General features: G+C 36.6%; 2 protein-coding genes across 2 annotated transcripts in view; one reads left to right on the top strand and one right to left on the bottom strand.

The window, feature by feature from the left end:
• Nucleotides 1-25358, top strand: part of LOC133639812 (glutamyl-tRNA(Gln) amidotransferase subunit B, mitochondrial-like) — a 137890-nt gene that overhangs the window by 85856 nt on the left and 26676 nt on the right. The window contains 2 exon segments of the mRNA XM_062033429.1: nucleotides 19144-19297; nucleotides 19375-19488. Of these exon segments, the coding sequence (XP_061889413.1) occupies nucleotides 19144-19297; nucleotides 19375-19488 (268 nt within the window).
• Nucleotides 13166-14028, bottom strand: LOC133639814 (dCTP pyrophosphatase 1-like). Its single transcript, XM_062033431.1, has one exon. The coding sequence runs from the start codon at nucleotides 13936-13938 to the stop codon at nucleotides 13480-13482; it is 459 nt and encodes a 152-aa protein (XP_061889415.1). The 5' UTR covers nucleotides 13939-14028; the 3' UTR covers nucleotides 13166-13479.

The following is a 25358-nucleotide window of genomic DNA, read 5'->3' as shown; positions in this document are numbered from 1 at the left end:
ATGGCCTCCGGGGCACACTTTTGACACCCCTGCTATAGATAATACAAAATTAAATGTGATAAATCTATGGATAAAAAGCAGAGCCTGGCGACGCATGCGCGTTTATCATAACTCTCTCTCTCTCTCTCTGTCTCTGCCCCTCCCTCACCAATGCTGCTGTCTGTTTTGTTTTTAACCCCTTCTTAACCCTGAACGTACATTGAAAATACACGCAACCCTAACTCAAAATGCCGGACATTTGAGGCATTTAAGAAACTCCGCCCTGACAGCTCCGCAAAAGAGGACATGTCCGGTGAAAAGAGGACGCATGGTCAGTCTATCCTAGCCCGTTAGCTGCTAGCATGCCGTGTGTTGTGCCTCGGTGTGCGTTGTTTACACAACGTGCGTTACGCTACTTAATATGTCCGTGTGGAAGCTCGTTCTGTACTCCTCCGAACCGAGCCGACACCCCCGTACCGGAACGGTTCAATACAAATACACGTACCGTTACACACCTAGGGATAAGGTAAACATCTGTTCAGTATTTGAACATAAAAGTGTTTGATTGTGAGGCATTAAAAGCCACAAAATGCAACGGGTCCATCAGACCCACAAACGCTGGCTGAGTAACAACAATATGAACATTACACAAAGGTTAAAGGCCTACTGAAATGATTTTTTTTATTTAAACGGGAATAGCAGATCCATTCTATGTGTCATACTTGATCATTTCGCGATATTGCCATATTTTTGCTGAAAGGATTTAGTAGAGAAAATCGACGATAAAGTTCGCAACTTTTGCTCGCTGATAAAAAAAAGCCTTGCCTGTAGCGGAAGTAGCGTGACGTCACAGGAGCTAGTATTCCTCACAATTCCCCGTTGTTTACAATGGAGCGAGAGAGATTCGGACCGAGAAAGTGATGATTACCCCATTAATTTGAGCGAGGATGAAAGATTCGTAGATGAGGAACGTTACAGTGAAGGACTTGAGAGGCAGTGATGGACGTATCTTTTTTCGCTCTGAGCGTAACTTAGGTACAAGCTGGCTCATTGGATTCCACACTCTCCTTTTTCTATTGTGGATCACAGATTTGTATTTTAAACCACCTGGGATACTATATCCTCTTGAAAATGAGAGTCGAGAACGCAAAATGGACATTCAGTGCCTTTTATCTCCACGACAATACATCGGCGAAATGCTTTAGCTACGAGCTAACGTGATAGCATCGTGCTTTAACTGCATATAGAAACAAAAGAAATAAACCCCTGACTGGAAGGATAGATAGAAAATCAACAATACTATTAAACCGTGGACATGTAAATACACGGTTAATGCTTTCCAGGCTGGCGAAGGTTAACAATGCTGTGCTAACGACGCCATTGAAGCTAACTTAGCAACCGGACTGCACAGAGCTATGCTAAAAACATTAGCTCTCCACCTACGCCAGCCAGCCCTCATTTGCTCATCAACACCCGTGCTCACCTGCGTTCCAGCGATCGGCAGAAGGACGAAGGACTTCACCCGATGCGTTTGGCGGCCCGGAGACGTAGGAAGTCAAGGTGAAGTCGGTGGCTAGCGCGGCTAGCGCGGCTAGCGCGGCTAGCGCGGCTAGCGCTCCAACAAAGTCCTCCTGGTTGTGTTGCTGTAGTCCGCTGCTAATACACCGATCCCACCTACAACTGTCTTCTTTGCAGCCTTCATTGTTCATTAAACAAATTGCAAAAGATGTCCAGAATACTGTGGAATTATGAAATGAAAACAGAGCTTTTTGTATAGGATTCTACGGGGTACCATAACTTCCGTTACTCGGACTTCGTCACGCGCATACGTCATCATACCGCGATGTTTCAGCCGGATATTTCCCGGGAATTTTAAAATGTCACTTTATAAGTTAACCCGGCCGTATTGGCATGTGTTGCAATGTTAAGATTTCATCATTGATATATAAACTATCAGACTGCGTGGTCGCTAGTAGTGGCTTTCAGTAGGCCTTTAAATGAATGAAAATGTGTGCAAAACTGGAACATAAGTGCCTGATAATAAAGGAGCTGGTCGGATCTGCCGTCAGCCAAATTCTAGAACTGTCTGCATTACTTTACTTACAATAAATATATCGATTATTGACATTTACTAATTCATTTTATAATCGTCCATGTCCGAATTGCAATGCATCTAAATCTATTATTTCCCCCCCATCTCTACTGTTAATGCCAATTTCAATCTAAAAGCATTGCTGTAAAAACAATCTCTGTAGATCTGAACATGGAGTCTTAACAATGTGTAATGCCTGTAATGACAGGTGCAAACGACAGCAGAACTCTGAGCGCTCAAAGATCTTCATTTGAATATTCATTTTGAAAACTTTGCACTCTCCCTTTTCCCGGGCTGAAGCCAGAACGTGTCGCTCTTTAATTGAACTTTTCCCCTCATCGGTTCCACCCTTTGAGGAATCACTCAAAAAAACAGCGAGCTGCAAGAAATGAGAGCAGACAGGCCGGAAAGTCTCCTTTTTAACCGAGCCCACGCTCCCATTTCAGGCCACAACAGTGCAGGGCTTTGATCAGTCAATATGGGACTGTCCATCACTGGGACTCGCTCCAGGCGCTGGACTGGGGACTCGGACACGAGGGGAATGAACCAATAAGCTTGCCATTATTTGGACCCGAGGGAACTAAAATTCAGAGAGGCGTACAGAGCGGTTTATTTTGGAGAACTGTTACACTAAACCCAGCAATGCACTTTTAAGGCAAAATAGATGATTTCTTAACAAACTGCAGCGCCATTAAAGGCCTACTGAAAGCCACTACTAGCGACCACGCAGTCTGATAGTTTATAGATCAATGATGACATCTTAACATTGCAACACATGCCAATACGGCCGGGTTAACTTATAAAGTGACATTTAAAACTTCCCGGGAAATATCCGGCTGAAACATATGATGACGTATGCGCGTGACGAAGTCCGAGTAACGGAAGTTATGGTACCCCGTAGAATCCTATACAAAAAGCTCTGTTTTCATTTCATAATTCCACAGTATTCTGGACATCTTTTGCAATTTTTTTAATGAACAATGAAGGCTGCAAAGAAGACAGTTGTAGGTGGGATCGGTGTATTAGCAGCGGACTACAGCAACACAACCAGGAGGACTTTGTTGGAGCGCTAGCCGCGCTAGCCGCCGACCTCACCTTGACTTCCTACGTCTCCGGGCCGCCAAACGCATCGGGTGAAGTCCTTCGTCCTTCTGCCGATCGCTGGAACGCAGGTGAGCACGGGTGTTGATGAGCAAATGAGGGCTGGCTGGCGTAGGTGGAGAGCTAATGTTTTTAGCATAGCTCTGTGCAGTCCGGTTGCTAAGTTAGCTTCAATGGCGTCGTTAGCACAGCATTGTTAACCTTCGCCAGCCTGGAAAGCATTAACCGTGTATTTACATGTCCACGGTTTAATAGTATTGTTGATTTTCTATCTATACTTCCAGTCAGGGGTTTATTTCTTTTGTTTCTATATGCAGTTAAAGCACGATGCTATCACGTTAGCTCGTAGCTAAAGCATTTCGCCGATGTATTGTCGTGGAGATAAAAGTCACTTTAAATGTCCATTTCGCGTTCTCGACTCTCATTTTCAAGAGGATATAGTATCCGAGGTGGTTTAAAATACAAATTCGTGATCTACAATAGAAAAAGGAGAGAGTGTGGAATCCAATGAGCCAGCTTGTACCTAAGTTATAGTCAGAGCGAAAAAAGATACGTCCATCACTGCCTCTCAAGTCCTTCACTGTAACGTTCCTCATCTACAAATCTTTCATCCTCGCTCAAATTAATGGGGTAATCGTCACTTTCTCGGTCGGAATCTCTCTCGCTCCATTGTAAACAACGGGGAATTGTGAGGAATACTAGCTCCTGTGACGTCACGCTACTTCCGCTACAGGCAAGGCTTTTTTTTTTATCAGCGAGCAAAAGTTGCGAACTTTATCGTCGATTTTCTCTACTAAATCCTTTCAGCAAAAATATGGCAATATCGCGAAATGATCAAGTATGACACATAGAATGGATCTGCTATCCCCGTTTAAATAAATAAAAATAATTTCAGTAGGCCTTTAAATTTCCCGCTAAACTTCCGGTTGAAAAACTCCTTTGGATATGATTTATGCGTGTGACGTCACAAAATCCACGGAAGTGGTTGGACCCCATCGGACCCGATAGAAAAACCTCTTGTTTTCTTCGACAAAATTCCACAGTATTCTGGACATCTGTGTTGGTGAATCTTTTGCAATTTGTTTAATGAACAATGGAGGCTGCAAAGAAGAACGTTGTAGGTGGGATCGATCGGTGTCTTAGCGGCTAAGTACAATACTTACAGCAACACAACAAGGACTACTTACTACGCCTAGCCGATGCTTGCCGCCAAACCCACGGATGAAGTCCTTCGTCGCGCTGTCGATCGCTGGAACGCAGGTGAGCACGGCTGTTGTGTTGATGGGAAGATGAGGGCTGGCTGGCGTAGGTGGAGCGCTAATGTTTTTATCATAGTTCTGTGAGGTCCGGTTGCTAAGTTGCTAAATTAGCCTTAGCGTCGTTAGCAACAGCATTGTTAAGCCTTACCAGGCTGAGAATTTTTAACCGTGTAGTTACATGTACATGGTTTAATAGTATTGTTGATCTTCTGTGTATCCTTCCAGTCAGGGGTTTATTTATTTTGTTTCTATCTGCATTTGAGAACGATGCTATCACATTAGCTCATGCTACAGAGCTTCGTCGATGATGGGTGTCCGTCGTCGCGCCGTCGATCGCTCGAACGCAGGTGAGCACGGCTGTTGATGTAACCGTGTAGTTACATGTACATGGTTTAATAGTATTGTTGATCTTCTGTCTATCCTTCCAGTCAGGGGTTTATTTATTTTGTTTCTATCTTCATTTGAGAACGATGCTAGCACGTTAGCTCAGTCCAATCCAATCCACTTTATTTATATAGCACATTTACACAACGAGAATGTTTCCAAAGTGCTGCACAGCCATGTTAAAAACAATATTAAAAACAATATTATGCTACACCAATGACTGAATAAAAACAAAGAATAAATGAATAGAAAACCAATACAGAGACAATATAAAAAATAAATATGATTAAAAGCGATTTTTAAAGGGTAAAACCAATTAAAACAGTAAAATAGACATCAAAATTTATTTAAAAAAAAAAAAACACACAGGACAACAGAGGACAGAAGACCACACAACTCACGTAGTGTTAAAAGCCAAAGAATAAAAGTGGGTCTTAAGACGAGACTTAAAACACTCCACTGTGGAAGCAGTTTGAACATGGAGGGGCAGAGTGTTCCAGAGTTTAGGGCCGACCACAGAGAAGGCCCTGTCTCCCCTGGTTTTAAGTCTCAGTAGCTAAGTGTGTCACCGATGTATTGTCGTGGAGATAAAAGTCACTTTAAATGTCCATTTCGCGTGCTCGACTCTCATTTTCAAGAGGATATAGTATCCCAGGTGGTTTAAAATACAAATCCGTGATCCACAATAGAAAAAGGAGAGAGTGTGGAATCCAATGAGCCAGCTTGTACCTAAGTTACGGTCAGAGCGAAAAAAGATACGTCCTGCACTGCACTCTAGTCCTTCACTCTCACGTTCCTCATCTACGAATCTTTCATCCTCGCTCAAATTAATGGGGTAATCATCACTTTCTCTGTCCGAATCTCTCTCGCTCCATTGTAAACAACGGGGAATTGTGAGGAATACTAGCTCCTGTGACGTCACGCTACTTCCGCTACAGGCAAGGCTTTTTTTTATCAGCGAGCAAAAGTTGCGAACTTTATTGTCGATTTTCTCTACTAAATCCTTTCAGCAAAAATATGGCAATATCGCGAAATTATCAAGTATGACACATAGAATGGATCTGCTATTCCCGTTTAAATAAAAAAAATTCATTTCAGTAAGCCTTTAAAGGTCAATTAAAAGTAAGCCCTACAGGGAAGACGCCATTTTGTGTCTATCTTCAACGCTAATGAGCTGTGTTAGCTCCAAGAAGCTTGTAGTTTATCTACTGTGATTTAGCACCCGTCCAACACAACCCATGTCGTGTATCACACATCGGGACACAACATGAAGGAGTGGGGCAGTTGGTTGTGATGTGACGTCCGCAAAGGAATCCAGTCTTTGGAACAGCTGATGAGAACCGATTCCCAGTTGTGAGTCGTTCGTTTGGGAGCCGCTTCTTATGCACGTGCAGATGCAGCGGGGGTGTCAAACTCCATTCACAGCAAATACTACGCCAATTTGCCCATGCCTTTGATTATTATATACTTCTTTACCCTACACCAGTGTTTTTCAACCACTGTGCTGCGGCACACTAGTGTGCCGTGAGATACAGTCTGGTGTGCCGCGGGAGATTATATAATTTCACCTAATTGGGTTAAAAATATTTTTTGCAAACCAGTAATTATAGTCTGCAAATGATGTGTTGTTGTTGAGTGTCGGTGCTGTCTAGAGTTCAGCAGAGTAACCGTGTAATACTCTTCCATATCAGTAGGGGGCAGCAGGTAGCTAATTGCTTTGTAGATGTCGGGAACGACGACAATGATTTGCGGGTAAAAAGGTGTCTAATGCTTAAACCAAAGATAAACAAAAGGCGAGTGCCGCTAAGAAAAGGCATTGAAGCTTAGGGAAGGCTATGCAGAACTAAAACTAAACTGGCTGCAAAGTAAACAAAAACAGAATGCTGGACGACAGCAAAAACTTACAGCGTGTGGAGCCATACTTGCCAACCTTGAGACCTCCAATATCGGGAGGTGGGGGGTAGGAGGTGTGGGGGGGCTTGGTTGGGGGTGGGGGGTGGTTGGGGGCGTGGTTATTTACAGCTAGAATTCACCAACTCGAGTATTTCATATATATATATATTTATATATATGTATGAAATACTTGACTTTCAGTGAATTCTAGCTATATATATATATATTTATTTTATTTACATATAAATAAAAGAAATACTTCAATTTCAGTGTTCCGGTGGCTATCCATTAGATCAGGGGTCACCAACGCGGTGCCCGCGGGCACCAGGTAGCCCGTAAGAACCAGATGAGTAGCCCGCTGGCCTGTTCTAAAAATAGCTCAAATAGCAGCACTTACCAGTGAGCTGCCTCTATTTTTTAAATTGTATTTATTTACTAGCAAGCTGGTCTCGCTTTGCCCGACATTTTTAATTCTAAGAAAGACAAAACTCAAATAAAATTTGAAAATCCAAGAAAATATGTTAAAGACTTGGTCTTCACTTGTTTAAATAAATTCATGAATTTTTTTACTTTGGTTCTTATAACTTTCAGAAAGACAATTTTAGAGAAAAAAATACAACCTTAAAAATGATTTTAGGATTTTTAAACACATATACCTTTTTACATTTTAAATTCCTTCCTCTTCTTTCCTGACAATTTAAATCAATGTTCAAGTAAATTTATTTTTTTTATTGTAAAGAATAATAAATAAATTTTAATTGAATTCTTCATTTTAGCTTCTGTTTTTTCGACGAAGAATATTTGTGAAATATTTCTTCAAACTTATTATGATTAAAATTTTTAAAAATTATTCCGGCAAATCTAGAAAATCTGTAGAATCAAATTTAAATCTTATTTCAAAGACTTTTGAATTTCTTTTAAAAATTTTGTTCTGGAAAATCTAGAAGAAATAATGATTTGTCTTTGTTAGAAATATAGCTTGGTCCAATTTGTTATATATTCTAACAAAGTGCAGATTGGATTTTAACCTATTTAAAACATGTCATCAAAATTCTAAAATTAATCTTAATCAGGAAAAATTAGTAATGATGTTCCATAAATTCTTTTTTTAATTTTTTTGAAAAAGATTCAAATTAGCTAGTTTTTCTCTTCTTTTTTTCGGTTGAATTTTGAATTTTAAAGAGTCGAAATTGAAGATAAACTATGTTTCAAAATTTAATTGTCATTTTTTTCGTGTTTTCTCCTCTTTTAAACCGTTCAATTAAGTGTAAATATCATTAATTATTAATAATAACAGAGTTAAAGGTAAATTGAGCAAATTGGCTATTTCTGGCAATTTATTTAAGTGTGTATCAAACTGGTAGCCCTTCGCATTAATCACTACCCAAGAAGTAGCTCTTGGTTTCAAAAAGGTTGGTGATCCCTGCATTAGATGGCAGTATTGTCCTGTTTAACTTCTCCGTTCATGATGAGTATATCATTTCGGCCACCGTGTTCAATGGAGAAGTCTGTTCTACAAAATTTACAGGCAGCATACCCCTTCCCCTTCGAACTGTCCTGGATGAACTGAAATTCTGGTTTCCATTCGTTTTGGAACTTGCAAGCGTATTTCTTCATCTTGCTCGTCGACGGCGTCGCCATGTCTGTAACTTCCTCGTCCTTCTGCTTCGTCTCCTTGTTGTGTGCGCAGTTGTGCACTCTACTCTCTAAAAGCCCTAGATGTTATGACGTCATTGGGCAGGCAAGCTGTTTATATTGTGGGAAAGCGGACGTGAGAACAGGCTGTCCCCACTCAGTCTCAGGTCCGCATTGAGCTGGAGGGGGCGTGGCCTCCAGCTCCGGCTGAATACCGGGAGTTTGTCGGGAGAAAATCTCTGCCGGGAGGTTGTCGGGAGAGGCGCTGAATACCGGGATTCTCCCGCTAAAAACGGGAGGGTTGGCAAGTATGTGTGGAGCAGACGGCGTCCACAAAGTACATCCGTAAATGACATGACAACAACAAAATAGGAGTGTAAGACAAGAACTCATACACTAGACACAGGAAAACAGCAAAAAAGTCCAAATAAGTCAGGGTGTGATGTGACAGGTGGTGACAGTTCACCTACTTGGAGACAAGAGCTATAGTGATGCATGCTTGGTTATGGTTTGAATTCATATCCAACAATTGCAAGAACGACTTTTTATTATTAATTTTTTAATGTTTTCTGCTGGTGGTGTGCCTCAGGATTTTTTCTATGGGAAAAAATGTGCCTGGGCTCAGAAAAGGTTGAAAAAGACTGCTCTACACAGTAAAACATTTTTATACATTTTACAGTAAAAAAAAAATTGCCAACTCGGTCACCAGAAGTTTACTGTTAAAAAAAGCAGTGTTTTTACAAAATATTGCACCAGGGGTGGCCATTACGTGGATGGCGAGCTAGCGGTGGATGGTGGAGGGTGTGTCAGTCCATCACCAGACAGGCATTGAAAAAAATAGACCTAAAAATGATGGATCATCAATCTTCACCAAGACGTCACTTTGGTCACTTGATTGACATTCACGCCACCCGAGGGTCTTGTGAGATGACGCTGGCTGCTGCCAGATCATTGTTAAGAAAAAATGACCGACAGGAGGGCGAGAAACACTTTTTATTTTAAATCAGTTAATTTGGTCTCCAAATATAATTTATCTACAATAATAAATTAAGCCTAATAATGTCTATATTGACGAGGTTTTTGTGGTATTTAATATGTGGAAAAAGCTGCTGATTCATGTTACTGTTTAAAATCATCAAGGAGATCTCTAAAAAAGCAGGAATTAGATTGTCAAAATGTACATATGAGTGAATAATTCCAACAAGCAGAGTTAAAGAAACTTTTACTTTGGTTTATCTCTGCAGACACTTTTAAGTGTATGGGGAAAAGTCAAGAACAAAAAGTAGTCCTGTTACATTCCAGTGATGTTCATGCCCTTATAGGCAAATGTCATAACAAGTAACATTTTAATACCCTTTTAAATATTGTTTTTAAATGTTTAAAATAAATTTTCATATTGGTTGATTGTCACTTTGTATGTGTACTGCATTTTAAGTGGTATATTTACATTTTTATGCAATATTAAATCAGTAGTTAATTTGGTCTCCAAATATAATTTATCTGCAATAATAAACTAGGCCTAATAATGTCTATTTTGACGAGCTTTTTGTGGTATCTAATATGTAGAAAAAAACTGCTGATTCATGTTACTGTTTAAAATCATCAAGAAGTCACTTTTGCATACCAGGAGATCTAAAAAAAAAAAGCAAGAATTAGATTGTCAAAATGTACATATGAGTGAATAATTCCAACAAGCAGAGTTAAAGAAACTTTTACTTTTGTTTATCTCTGCAGACACTTTTAACTGGATGGGGAAAAGTCAAGAACAAAAAGTAGTCCTGTTACATTCCAGTGATGTTCATGCCCTTATAGGCAAATGTCATAACAAGTAACATTTTAAGCCTAATACTGTCTATATTGACTAGCTTTTTGTGGTATTTAATATGTAGAAAAAGCTGCTGATTCATGTTACTGCTTAAAATCATCAAGGAGATCTCTAAAAAAGCAGGAATTAGATTGTCAAAATGTACATATGAGTGAATAATTCCAACAACAACACAAAAAGTAGAGTTAAAGAAACTTTTACTTTGGTTTATCTCTGCAGACACTTTTAAGTGTATGGGGAAAAGTCAAGAACAAAAAGTAGTCCTGTTACATTCCAGTGATGTTCATGCCTTTATAGGCAAATGTCATAACAAGTAACATTTTAATACCCTTTTGAATATATTTTTTTAAATGCTTAAAATCAACTCTCATATTGGCTGATTGTCACTTTGTATGTGTACTGCATTTTAAGGGGTATATTTACATTTGTATGCAATATTAAATCAGTTAATTTGATCGCAAAATATAATTTATGTGCAATAATAAACTAAGCCTAATACTGTCTATTTTGACGATCTTTTTGTGGTATTTAATATGTAGAAAAAGCTGCTGATTCATGTTACTGTTTAAAATCATCAAGGAGATCTCTAAAAAAGCAGGAATTAGATTGTCAAAATGTACATACGAGTGAATAAATCCAACAACAACACAAAAAGGAGAGTTAAAGAAACTTTTACTTTGGTTTATCTCTGCAGACACTTTTAACTGGATGGGGAAAACTCAAGAACAAAAAGTAGTCCTGTTACATTCCAGTAATGTTCATGCCTTTATAGGCAAATGTCATAAGAAGTAACATTTTAATACCCTTTTGAATATATTTTTTTAAATGCTTAAAATCAACTCTCATATTGGCTGATTGTCAATTTGTATGTGTACTGCATTTTAAGGGGTATATTTACATTATTTGTATGCAATATTAAATCCGTAGTTAATTTGGCCTCCAAATATAATTTATGTGCAATAATAAACTAAGCCTAATACTGTCTATTTTGACGAGGTTTTTGCGGTATTTAATATGTAGAAAAAAACCTGCTGATTCATGTTACGGTTTAAAATCATCAAGAAGTCACTTTTGCATACCAGGAGATCTCTTAAAAAAGCAGGAATTAGATTGTCAAAATGTACATATGAGTGAATAATTCCAACAAGCAGAGTTAAAGAAACTTTTACTTTGGTTTATCTCTGCAGACACTTTTGAGTGTATGGGGAAAAGTCAAGAACAAAAAAGTAGTCCTGTTACATTCCAGTAATGTTCATGCCCTTATAGGCCAATGTCATAACAAGTAACATTTTATTACCCTTTTAAATATTGTTTTTAAGTGTTTAAAATCAACTCTCATATTGGCTGATTGTCACTTTGTATGTGTACTGCATTTTAAGGGGTATATTTACATTTGTGTGCAATATTAAATCAGTTAATTTGGTCTCCAATTTATCTGCAATAATAAACTAAGCCTAATAATGTCTATATTGACGAGGTTTTTGTGGTATTTAATATGTGGAAAAAGCTTCTGATTCATGTTACTGTTTAAAATCATCAAGGAGATCTCTAAATAAAGCAGGAATTAGATTGTCAAAATGTACATATGAGTGAATAATTCCAACAACAACACAAAAAGGAGAGTTAAAGAAACTTTTACTTTGGTTTATCTCTGCAGACACTTTTAGCTGGATGGGGAAAACTCAAGAACAAAAAGTAGTCCTGTTACATTCCAGTGATGTTCATGCCCTTATAGGCAAAAGTCATAACAAGTAACATTTTAATACCCTTTTAAATATATTTTGTTTTAATGTTTAAAATCAACTCTCATATTGGCTGATTGTCACTTTGTATGTGTATTGCATTTTAAGAGGTATATTTACATTTGTATGCAATATTAAATCAGTTAATTTGGTCTCCAATTTATCTGCAATAATAAACTAAGCCTAATATTGTCTATATTGACAAGGTTTTTGTGGTATTTAATATGTGGAAAAAAACTGGTGATTCATGTTACTGTTTAAAATCATCAAGAAGTCACTTTTGCATACCAGAAACTTTTACTTTTGTTTATCTCTGCAGACACTTTTAACTGTATGGGGAAAACTCAAGAACAAAAAGTAGTCCTGTTACATTCCAGTGATGTTCATGCCCTTATAGGCAAATGTCATAACAAGTAACATTTTAATACCCTTTTAAATATATTTTGTTTTAATGTTTAAAATCAACTCTCATATTGGCTGATTGTCACTTTGTATGTGTACTGCATTTTAAGTGGTATATTTACATTTTTATGCAATATTAAATCAGTAGTTAATTTGGTCTCCAAATATAATTTATCTGCAATAATAAACTAAGCCTAATAATGTCTATATTGACGAGGTTTTTGTGGTATTTAATATGTAGAAAAAGCTGCTGATTCATGTTACTGTTTAAAATCATCAAGTAGATCTCTAAAAAAGCAGGAATTAGATTGTCAAAATGTACATACGAGTGAATAATTCCAACAACAACACAAAAAGGAGAGTTAAAGAAACTTCTACTTTGGTTTATCTCTGCAGACACTTTTAACTGTATGGGGAAAAGTCAAGAACAAAAAGTAGTCCTGTTACATTCCAGTGATGTTCATGCCCTTATAGGCAAATGTCATAACAAGTAACATTTTAATACCCTTTTAAATATTGTTTTTAAATGTTTAAAATCAACTCTCATAGTGGCTGATTGTCACGTTGTATGTGTACTGCATTTTAAGGGGTATATTTACATTTGTATGCAATATTAAATAAGTTAATTTGGTCTCCAATTTATCTGCAATAATAAACTAAGCCTAATACTGTCTATATTGACGAGGTTTTTGTGGTATTTAATATGTAGAAAAAAAACTGCTGATTCATGTTACTGTTTAAAATCATCAAGATCTCTAAAAAAGCAGGAATTAGATTGTCAAAATGTACATACGAGTGAATAAATCCAACAACAACACAAAAAAGAGAGTTAAAGAAACTTTTACTTTGGGTTATCTCTGCAGACACTTTTAACTGGATGGGGAAAAGTCAAGAACAAAAAGTAGTCCTGTTACATTCCAGTGATGTTCATGCCCTTATAGGCAAATGTCATAACAAGTAACATTTTAATACCCTCTTAAATATTGTTTTTAAATGTTTAAAATCAACTCTCATAGTGGCTGATTGTCACTTCGTATGTGTTAACAGGGTTTAACAGCAGTAAAAAAAAGTCATTTAACCGAACAAAAAAAAAAGTTAAAAAAAAACAAAAAAAACGAGCAGCATTAGACGACCACCACACCAGCAAAGTCTGACTTTCTCCAAGCATCAGTCGTCATATTCCGTGTACTTCTTGGCCGAGCCGTGCACTTTGCTGGCGGGGTACTTGATCCTGTTGAGGGCCATCTTGTGCAGCACCGCCTGGGGGAGATCCACCCGGCACTTCTCGGCCAGCTCCACCAGGTAGATGAACACGTCGCTGAGTTCGTGGGCCAGCTGCTCCCGCTCGGCCTCGCTCCAGTCCGGCAGACCCTCGGCCACCTCGCCCTTCCACTGGAAGAGCTCCGACACCTCGCCCACCTCCCCGACCATGGCCAGCAGCAGGTTGCGGGGCTGGTGGAACTGATTCCAGGCGCGCTCGTCGGTGAACTCCGCTTGCATGCGTCGGATGTCTTCCACGGTGGGCTGCGGGCTGAAGGTGAAGGCGTCTTTCTTTTCGTCGGCGCTTCCATTAACAGCCGGGCGAGACTCGCCGCCATTAACCGTCGTTCCATTCGAGGCCATCATGTTGAAGCGAGTTGCTTGTAATCACGGAATAACACCCGCCGACTTATTGATAGGGGAGAAGTCCCGCCAAATGTACAACCGGAAATCCGGTGTCGCGACCCGGAAGTCTTAATACTCGCTTTAACTGGGATTTGTAGTTTTCTTTCATATTTCTTACGAGCCTCAAGCGCTGGTATAAACTACAACTCCCGTGTATGTCCGCGACAAACAACATGGCTACCTCGGCTGTGACAGTGGCAGGCGGCGTTCACTACAAAATGATAAAAGCAACATTATTTTGTCGAAATGCGTCGTTTGCCGCCAGGAGACTAAATATGTCTGCTTCGACTAACGACCACCGACTACAGGCCAGGACGAAAGGGTAGGTGAACGTCTAAATACAAATAGACGGAGTAGACATCGAAAGGGTAAAAGAAACCAGATTTTTGGGAGTATTAATAGATGATAAAATGAACTGGAAATCTCATATACAAAACATACAACATAAGGTAGCAAAAAACATTTCAATAATGAATAAAACAAAACACGTCCTGGGCCAAAAATCACTTCATATTCTCTACTGCTCACTAGTGTTACCATATCTGACTTATTGTGCAGAAATATGGGGAAATAACTACAAATGTGCGCTACTTTCGTTAACCATGTTACAAAAAAGATCAGTTAGAATAATACATAATGTTGGATATAGAGAACATACAAAAACTTTATTTATTAAGTCAAAAATATTAAAGTTTGGTGATTTGGTAAAATTGCAAACAGCTAAAATGATGTACAAAGCAATCTATAACCTGCTACCAAAGAATGTACAACATTTCTTCTCAACTAAAGAGGAGAAATATAACCTTAGAGGAAAAAATAATTTAAAACATTTATATGCACGTACAACACTTAAAACTTTTAGCATAACAGTATGTGGAATTAAATGATGGAATGGATTAAGTAAAGAAGTTAAAAATTGTACTGACATGATCCAGTTTAAGAGGTTGTTTAAATTAATAGTGCTTACAAAGTACAAAGAAGAATTATGAGAAAAACTTCCAACCTTATTGAAAATATTCTTCATCTCAGTATGTTAATAATGACTGAATTAATTAATTACATATTACAAACTGTTGTATATACTAATTCATAGATGTTATTTTATTATATAAAAAGGTCAGTAAATGATTTTATATAATTGTAAATGCTTTGAAGTGGGAAAGGGGTAGGATTAAATAAGCTTTGCTTCTTCCTACTCCTTTTCGGGCATGATGTAAATGAAATGATATGAAATTGTGTGATGTATTATGATGTAAATGTGTTCATGTTCGAAATAAACTAAAAGAAAGAAACGTCGTCAAAGTACACTGCACTGACTTTGTAAAGCGTCCGAGTGCACTTCTTCTATTAAACTTGTAGTCACTCAATGAGAAGACAAATGTTTCATGTTTTGTATGTCTCGTCTTCGGAGAGAGAATGTTTTCTGGTGTTTACCTTCGTGTGGGAATGTTCCTTTTTTTTCTCGGGTTGTTATTGTCCAGGGTGTACCCCGCCTCCCCGCGACCCCGAGCGGGACAAGCGGTAGCAAAATGGATGGATGTTCTTTTTTCTTTTATTGTTCTTTTTTTTCCCCTCATACAAAAATACATCAACATAATGCTTTTTAGAGTTTTTCTTTCTAGTTATAAGTTTGCTTAAAAATACATACTTTTGGAACTTTCACTATAAATATGGCTACAAAAATCACATTTTTTATGTTAGTAAGGCAAGGCAACTTTATTTATATAGCACGTTTACAACAATTTTTAAATTGGACCAAAGTGCTTTACAGGTTAAAAAGCATGGAGCAAAAAAGAAAAAACAAAAACAAACAAAGAACATAAACAATGAATTAGCTTTTTGATTGATTGAAACATTTATTAGTAGATTGCACAGTACAGTACATATTCCGTACAATTGACCACTAAATGGTAACACCCCAATACATTTTTCAACTTGTTTAAGTCCGGGTCCACGTAATCCAGGGATGTCCAAAGTGCGGCCCGAGGGCCATTTGCGGCCCGCAGTTAATTTTTTAACGGCACATTCTAAAAGTACGATTAAAAAAACCATAAAAAGTGGTATAAAAGAGTAACAGGTGACAATAAAATGTTGCTATGTTGACTCTAATAACACTAAGCTGTCATGCAGGCTGTTTCTTTCTTTAAAACATAATAATGAATCAAAAATGAATTATAGACCTATTCAAGGCTCCAATTAGGTCACATTAAATATTCTACTTTGAGATATTTTTCGGGGGAAATGTTGCATATTTTGTGTTGGCATATAAAAAACTGTTTTTTTTTTTTTTTTAAAGAAGGGCCTAAAATGAACAAACAAGGAACATAATAAACAACAATACAAGTTATAATTGGCGGATAGATCTGAAGTTGATCTCGAGACTATTGTGTTAACAGTTTTTTTTTAAATTACGATTTATTTTTTAACACTTTACTGAGCAGGACCCTTTTGGATCCCCAATAATTTTAGTGTTAATTTTTTTTTTTTTAAGTGTCATTGCTCAAAAAATCAAAAAAAAATTAAAATCAATGTTGTCATGAGTTATGTTATGAGTTCCAATTATTATATAATCTGAAATGTTCCACTTTAAAATGTTATTGGGGGAAAATATTTCATATTTTGTGTTTTTTCCATAAAAAAACTGGGTTTTCTCTGACAAAAAGGGCATACAACTTAAATCTAAAAAAAAAAAAAAAATGTTATATTGACAGATATACCTAATGTTGATCTAGATATTTGAAACTTTGAATAATAATAATACTAAATTACATTTTTTTTTTTTGAACCCAAACCCTTTGGAGTCCCCGGTATCAAGCCTGAGTGGAGGCCTAAATGTATATTTTTTTATACATATATTGTATTGGTTTTTTAAAATAAAAAATATCAAAATGGCCCCCGCTTGCTTTGATTTTTCAGTGTGCGGCCCTCAGTGGAAAAAGTTTGGACACCCCTGACGTAATCAATTCATGGTACAAATATATACTATCATAATACAGTCATCACACAAGTTAATCATCAGAGTATATATATACATTGAATTATTTACAATCCGGGGGGTGGGATGTGGAGGGTTGGGTTGATATCAGCACTTCAGTCATCAACGATTGCATCATCAGAGAAATGGACATTGAAATAGTGTAGGTCTGACTTGGTAGGATATGTACAGCGAGCAGAGAACATAGTGAGTTCAGATAGCATAAGAACAAGTATATACATTAGATTATTGTCATTTGGTTATTTACAATCCGGGGATGTGGAAGGGAAACAAGATAGTGCAAAAGCAATACGGTAAAAGAGTTCTAATAAGAAGTAAAATTGCAAGATATAAATAATGAAATAATAAAAGTGCGACAAATTGAAAAAAAATTAAAGCAAAGGGGTGGGGGGGGGGGGGGGACTAGAAATGGTGGCCTAGTGGGCGGGCTCAGCTCAGGTTGAAGGCCAGTGAGAAGAGGTAGGTCTTAAGAAGGGTTTTAAAGACCCCCAGGCTCTGGGCTGACCTAATGTGAAGGGTGTTCCAGAGCTTAGGGGCGGCAACGGAAAAGGCTCTGTCCCCTCTGGTCTTTAGCCTGGATCTGGGGACCGCCAACAGCAGTTGGTCAGCTGACCTTAGGGCTCTAGACGAGGTATGATGGTGCAGAAGCTCGGTCGGGTATTGTGGGGCCAGGCCATTTAGGGATTTTAAAACAAAAGTCATTTAAAATCAATGCGGTGACTTACAGTAATGTAATGGCTAAATAAAATAAATAAATGCAACATTAAAATTATTCACTACTTTTCAACTAAACTTTCTGAATGAATTTTGCAAACAGAATGCGAATGTCTAACAATATATCTTGTTTAATTTCTTAAAAAAATAAAATTTTATAATTTTAGTATTGCAACTTTTTTTTCGCAATACAATTTCAATTCTACTAATATTGACTTTTTCTTTTCAAAATAAAAGCTTATTCTTGTAACATTACACTAATACACAACTTTGTGTTCAAACCCCGGCCGAGTCATACCAAAGACTATAAAAATAGGAGCCATTACCTCCCTGCTTGACACTCAGCATCAAGGGTTGGAATTGGGGGTTAAATCAACAAAATGATTCCCGGGCGCGGGCACCGCTGCTGCTCACTGCTCCCCTCACCTCTCAGGGGGTGATCAAGGGGGATTGGTCAAATGCAGAGAATAATTTCGCCACATCTAGTGTGTATTTTAACTTTAACTTAACTTTTATTTATTTTTTTCGTGTGTCTTTGGTGTAAGGACAAGCGGTAGGAAATGGATGGATGTTCTTTTTTCTTTTATTGTGCTTTTTTTCCCCTCATACAAAAATACATCAACATAATGCTTTTAGAGTTTTTCTTTCTAATGATACGTTTGCTTAAAAATACACACTTTTGCAACTTTCACTATAAATATGGCTACATAATTACTTTTTTATGTTAGTAATGTATTGACTTTATTAAAAAAAATAAAAAATGCAACATTAAAATTATTCACTACTTTTCAACTAAACTTTCTGAATGAATTTTGCAAACAAAATGCGACTTAAACAAGTTGAAAAACTTATTGGGGTGTTACCATTTAGTGGTCAACTGTACGGAATATGTACTGTGCTGTGCAATCTACTAACAAAAGTTTCAATCAATCAATCAAATCAATTAATGTCTAACAGTATATCTTGTTTTTTTTCTTTAAAAAATAAAATTTTATATTTTTAGTATTGGAACTTTTTTTTCACAATACAATTTCAATTCTACTAATATTGAGTTTTTCTTTTCAAAATAAAAGCTAATTCTTGTAACATTACACTAATACACAACTTTGTGTTCAAACCCCGGCCAAGTCATACCAAAGACTATAAAAATGGGAGCCATTACCTCCCCGCTTGGCACTCAGCATCAAGGCTTGGAATTGGGGGTTAAATCACCAAAAATGATTCCTGAGCGTGGCCACCGCTGCTGCTCACTGCTCCCCTCACCTCCCAGGGGGTGATCAAGGGTGATGGGTCAAATGCAGAGAATAATTTCGTCACACGTAGTGTGTACTTTAACTTTAACTTGTATTTATTTTTTTCACGTGTCTTTGGTGTAACTCAACCTTTACCAAACTACAACTGCATTCCGATGTATTGTAAGACTTTTGTTAAGTCGTCTGCTTCCTTCTCGTCCTCAGTGTTCCTCTGCAGCTGGAAGGAGTGGTGGGCCTGGAGATCCACGCCCAGATTCACTCCAACACCAAGTTGTTCTCCGGCTCTGGGGTCCATTTCATGTCTCCTCCAAACTCCCTGGTGTCATTCTTGGACGCCTCCTTACCCGGCACGTTACCTGTGAGAGTCAGGACTTCATTACCATTGCGCGAAAATAATAATAATGTCATCAATAATGAACATTTATGTCTTTCCAGGTGTTGAACAGGCGATGCGTTGAGGCAGCGGTGATGACGGGGCTCGCCCTCAACTGCAGCATAAACAGGAAGTCCCTTTTTGACAGGAAACACTACTTTTATGCTGATCTCCCCGTAAGTTTTTCAAGCTTTTTTTTTCTTTGCATCATCAGGTTAGAAGAATGGGCTTGACAGAAATGCTCATTTACACTGCAAAAAGTCAGTGTTCAAAAACAAGAAAAAAAAATAAAAAAATGAGGGGTATTTTATTTGAACTAAGCAAAATTATCTGCCAATAGAACAAGAAAATGTGGCTTGTCAAGACTTCCCAAAACAAGTCAAATTAGCTAACCTCAATGAACCCAAAAATAGCTTAAAATAAGTATATACTCACTAATAACAAGTGCACTTTTCTTGGTAGAAAAAAAAAAGAGACCTTTTTGCTCAATATGTTGAAAAATGTTCTTAAATGAAGTAAATGCTAGTGCCATTATCTTGACATAATGATATGCGCTCGGCATTACATTTCCTGAAACCAGCAAACTTATACTAAAAACTAGAGATGTCCGATAATATCGGTCTGCCGATATTATCGGCCGATAAATGCGTTAAAAATGTAATATCGGAAATTATCTGTATCGTTTTTTTTATTATCAGTATCGTATTTTTATTTTTATTTTTTATTTTTTATTAAATCCACATAAAAAACACAAGATACACTTACAATTAGTGCACCAACCCAAAAAACCTCCCTCCCCCATTTACACTCATTCACATTAATTCACACAAAAGGGTTGTTTCTTTCTGTTATTAATATTCTGGTTCCTACATTATATATCAATATATATCAATACAGTCTGCAAGGGATACAGTCCGTAAGCACACATGATTGTGCGTGCTGCTGCTCCACTAATAGTACTAACCTTTAACAGTTAATTTTACAAATTTTCATTAATTACTAGTTTCTATGGAACTGTTTTTATTAGAGATATATGCGTTAAAATGTAATATCGGAAATTATCGGTATCGGTTTTTTTATTATCGGTATCGTTTTTGTTTTTTTTTTGTTTTTTTTTTATTAAATCCACATAAAAAACACAAGATACACTTACAATTAGTGCACCAACCCAAAAAACCTCCCTCCCCCATTTACACTCATTCACACAAAAGGGTTGTTTCTTTCTGTTATTAATATTCTGGTAGGTTCCTACATTATATATCAATATATATCAATACAGTCTGCAAGGGATACAGTCCGTAAGCACACATGATTGTGCGTGCTGCTGCTCCACTAATAGTACTAACCTTTAACAGTTAATTTTACTCATTTTCATTCATTACTAGTTTCTATGTAACTGTTTTTATATTGTTTTACTTTGTTTTTTATTCAAGAAAATGTTTTTAATTTATTTATCTTATTTTACTAATTTTTTAAAAAAGTACCTTATCTTCACCATACCTGGTTGTCCAAATTAGGCATAATAATGTGTTAATTCCACGACTGCATATATCGGTTGATATCGGTATCGGTTGATATCGGTATCGGTAATTAAAGAGTTGGACAATATCGGAATATCGGATATCGGCAAAAAGCCATTATCGGACATCCCTAGTTTTTATATTGTTTTACTTTCTTTTTTATTCAAGAAAATGTTTTTAATTTATTTATCTTATTTTATTTAATTCATTTTTTTAAAAAGTACCTTATCTTCACCATACATGGTTGTCCAAATTAGGCATAATAATGTGTTAATTCCACGACTGTATATATCGGTTGATATCGGTATCGGTTGATATCGGTATTGGTTGATATCAGTATCGGTAATTAAAGAGTTGGACAATATCGGCACATCGGATATCGGCAAAAAGCCATTATCCGGCATCCCTACTAAAAACTAATATATTGTTCTTAATGGAAAGGCAACAAGGCAAGCGCTTGTTACTCTCGGGGTCTCCTAGCCGCTCAGGCAAATCATATTGTCTAAAAATGCATTTTTCCATGGATAACATGACATCATCGCGCCAAGTGCATGCTCTTTCAGTCAATTAGTGCCCATATTTACAGCCCGGCCCCCGGCCAACATTTTTTTAATTGTAATTTTGAAGAATTTATCTGAATGTGCATGAACTATTTCTGTTCAAAATAGTTAGAAATGTTAAATGTTTAAATATTAACTGTCAGTTTACTGTACTGTGCCAACTGTACTACTATATGAGTACGTATGTTCTATTGTTTCATTGGAAATAAAACAGCAAAGTCCATTTGGCTGTCATCTGTTTTAATTATGAGACACAATTGTGTCAAAGTCATGATTTTTTTTAATTTCATGCTTGAAATAAGAAATGATGACTTTAAAAAAGTAGTTTTCTACTTGTGAGTGTTGATGACACAGCTTTGCAACAGTTGATATTCTAGTTTCAAGCATGTTTTACTCAATATAGCTCATCAAATCTCAGCAACAAGCTGTAATATCTTACTGACATCATTTAGGAGCAAAACACTTAAAACAAGTAAAACACTCTAACATCAAATCTGCTTAGTGAGAAGAATGATCTTATCAGACAGAAAATAAGCAAATATCACCCTTATTTGAGATATTTCATCTTACTTAGATTCCACTTTTTGCAGTGTAGGCAAAGTCTGTCTTCTACTTCTTCCTATAATACTATTATGGCTTTACTGAAGAAGTGGCGGCAGTGCTTCTGTTTGCCAGACGGTCAGACAAATGACACAGAACGCCGTTAAAAGAAAACGACCTGAGCTTTTTCACTCATCAGCTCATTCCGCTCCCTCTGCCACCTTTTTCCACATTTTCCACCGGTCATTTCCTCCCTCTTTTCTGCAATTTCTTCCTATTTGAGGATTGCTTTCTTTTCGTGCTGGCATCATTTTTAACCATCATTGGAAGTCGTTAGAGCCCCAGGCAGTGTTGAATAAAGCGAAATATGTACATCAGGGGTCACCAACGCGGTGCCCGCGGGCACCAGGTAGCCCGTAAGGACCAGATGAGTAGCCCGCTGGCCTGTTCTAAAAATAGCTCAAATAGCAGCACTTACCAGTGAGCTGCCTCTATTTTTTAAATTGTATTTATTTACTAGCAAGCTGGTCTCGCTTTGCTCGACATTTTTAATTCTAAGAGAGACAAAACTCAAATAGAATTTGAAAATCCAAGAAAATATTTTAAAGACTTGGTCTTCACTTGTTTAAATAAATCCATTAATTTTTTTACTTTGCTTCTTATAACTTTCAGAAAGACAATTTTAGAGAAAAAATACAACCTTAAAATGATTTTAGGATTTTTAAACACATATACCTTTTTACCTTTTAAATTCCTTCCTCTTCTTTCCTGACAATTTAAATCAATGTTCAAGTAAATTTATTTTTTCTATTGTAAAGAATACTAAATATATTTTAATTTAATTCTTAATTTTAGCTTCTGTTTTTTCGACGAAGAATATTTGTGAAATATTTCTTCAAACTTATTCTGATTAAAATTAAAAAAATATATATTCTGGAAAATCTGTAGAATCAAATTTAAATCTTATTTCAAAGTCTTTTGAATTTCCTTTAAAATTTTTGTTCTGGAAAATCTAGAAGAAATAATTATTTGTCTTTGTTAGAAATATAGCTTGGTCCAATTTGTTATATATTCTAACAAACTGCAGATTGGATTTTAACCTATTTAAAACATGTCATCAAAATTCTAAAATTAATCTTAATCAGGAAAAATTACTAATGATGTTCCATAAATTCGTTTTTTAATTTTTTCAAAAAGATTCAAATTAGCTGGTTTTTCTCTTCTTTTTTTCGGTTGAATTTTGAATGTTAAAGAGTCGAAATTGAAGATAAACTATGTTTCAAAATTTAATTGTAATTTTTTTCGTGTTTTCTCCTCTTTTAAACCGTTCAATTAAGTGTAAATATAATTAATTATTAATAATAACATATAGTTAAAGGTAAATTGAGCAAATCGGCTATTTCTGGCAATTTATTTAAGTGTTTTTAAACTGGTAGCCCTTTGCATTAATCAGTACCCAAGAAGTAGCTCTTGCTTTCAAAAAGGTTGGTGACCCCTGATGTACATAGTGTTGTAATTATATTGTAGGATGGATGGATGGATGGACGTTTAAAACAAAACTGTTATTATTAATTAGTAAGTATACATTTTTTGAGCCTTTTTAGAGAAAATCATATTACAATGATATGATACTTAAATTATGCAAATTACTCGAAGATGTCATGGTGACCACGCCCATAGCCACTCCCCCACCGCTACAGGTATCTTGGCAGTTTATGGGAAACACTGATACTGTTATAAAACTAGCATTTTTTTAAAGTGCTGTTATGTCGGTGTTCCTCACTCGGAATCTGCCAGACTTAAATTTGTTTTGCATATGATCTAATAATACATCTGTTTAAACTATGGTGAATATTACTTTGCACTTTTGTTTAAAAATGTCCTAACGTGATTGTCAGTTAAGTCATGTACAACTCTACCACTGCCTACATGTTGAATATTGAAGTACTACTTTTGTTTGTCAACACTTTATTCAGCTATTTTATTCATTGTTATGGTTGAGCCCCCATGTCAGTCCGTCCCCCCCCTCCACCAATACCCTCCTTAAGATATTTATAGCTTTTGGTTGTAATTTTTATTCAAGTGCAAAATTTTGCTAACAGACAAAGTATATTTTATTTATATTTTTTTGTTTTATTCAACTTGGAAATGTAAAATGTTTTATTTAAATGACATTAAAACACACGAAAAATACAAATGTATTGCATTTAAAAGGGTATGCATGCATTATTATTACCGGTATGTATTATCATTAAACCAATGGTTAATTTGGTCTCATAAATAATGGCAATAATATCGTTTATCGGCAATAATTTGTAGGTAAATATATATCGTCAAGCAAAATTTGTTATCAGCCCAGGCCTAAGAATCGATTCTTCATTTAAAACGTTTCTCGATTTAAAATCAATACATTTTTTAATGACATTGGATGCCAGTTCTATGTTTAACTACATTCAGCTCCAAAACTTTTTTGTATTGCGAACAGCAAACAGTTTATTTTTATTTATTTTTTTAAATGAGATTCTACCCAAACATTTAATAAAGCCAAATACAAATAAGGCAAAAAGAGAAATATGCAACACTTCTCTTTTGTAAAGTAAATCTGTATTGCAGATATAAGCATCTGCATCAACTATATGATTTGTCTGAGTGGCTGGAGAGGACAGATTAAAAAAGAACTAAAATAACAAGTGAAGTGAATTATATTTATATAGCGCTTTTCTCTAGTGACTCAAAGCGCTTTACATAGTGAAACCCAATATCTAAGTTACATTTAAAGCAGTGTGGGTGGCACTGGGAGCAGGTGGGTAAAGCGTCTTGCCCAAGGACACAACGACAGTGACTAGGATGGCGGAAGCGGGGATCGAACCGGGAACCCTCAAATTGCTGGCACGGCTGCTGCTCTACCAACCGAGCTATACCGCATTTATACACACACACATATGTATTTGTATGTGTATGTATGTACATATATGTGTATGTATATATATATATATATATATATACATATATATATACTGTATTTTTAGGATTATAAGTCACAGTTTTTTTCATAGTTTTTCTCTATAATTCAATATTTTTCAGGTTAGATTAATTGAATGCGGTTAAAATCAAGAGCAAGATAACAAGTTCAGTGTTAATATTTGAGTTCCATTAGCCCCTCTGTAGTGGAACAGATGGGCCCCGAGGTCTAAAAGGTTAAGTCTAAGTCCACAGCGAATCCCTTTTTCTTTTTAAGGCTGGTTTGTTGGCTTTTTTGGACCCATATTGATTAAGCAAAATACACAAAACTTGGTGAATGGTGAGAAAAGAAGCACGGAAAAGTTGGGGCCTAGTAATGGACTGCGTAAAGACTACGCCTCCAGTGTTTCCCATAAACTGCCAAGACACCTGTGGTGGTGGGGGCGTGGCTATGGGCGTGGTCAC

Source organism: Entelurus aequoreus, linkage group LG22 (genome assembly GCF_033978785.1).
Source record: "Entelurus aequoreus isolate RoL-2023_Sb linkage group LG22, RoL_Eaeq_v1.1, whole genome shotgun sequence".
Classification (NCBI taxonomy): domain Eukaryota; kingdom Metazoa; phylum Chordata; class Actinopteri; order Syngnathiformes; family Syngnathidae; genus Entelurus; species Entelurus aequoreus.
Note: the sequence above shows the minus strand (reverse complement) of the source record. Positions and strands in the feature narration are given on the sequence as shown.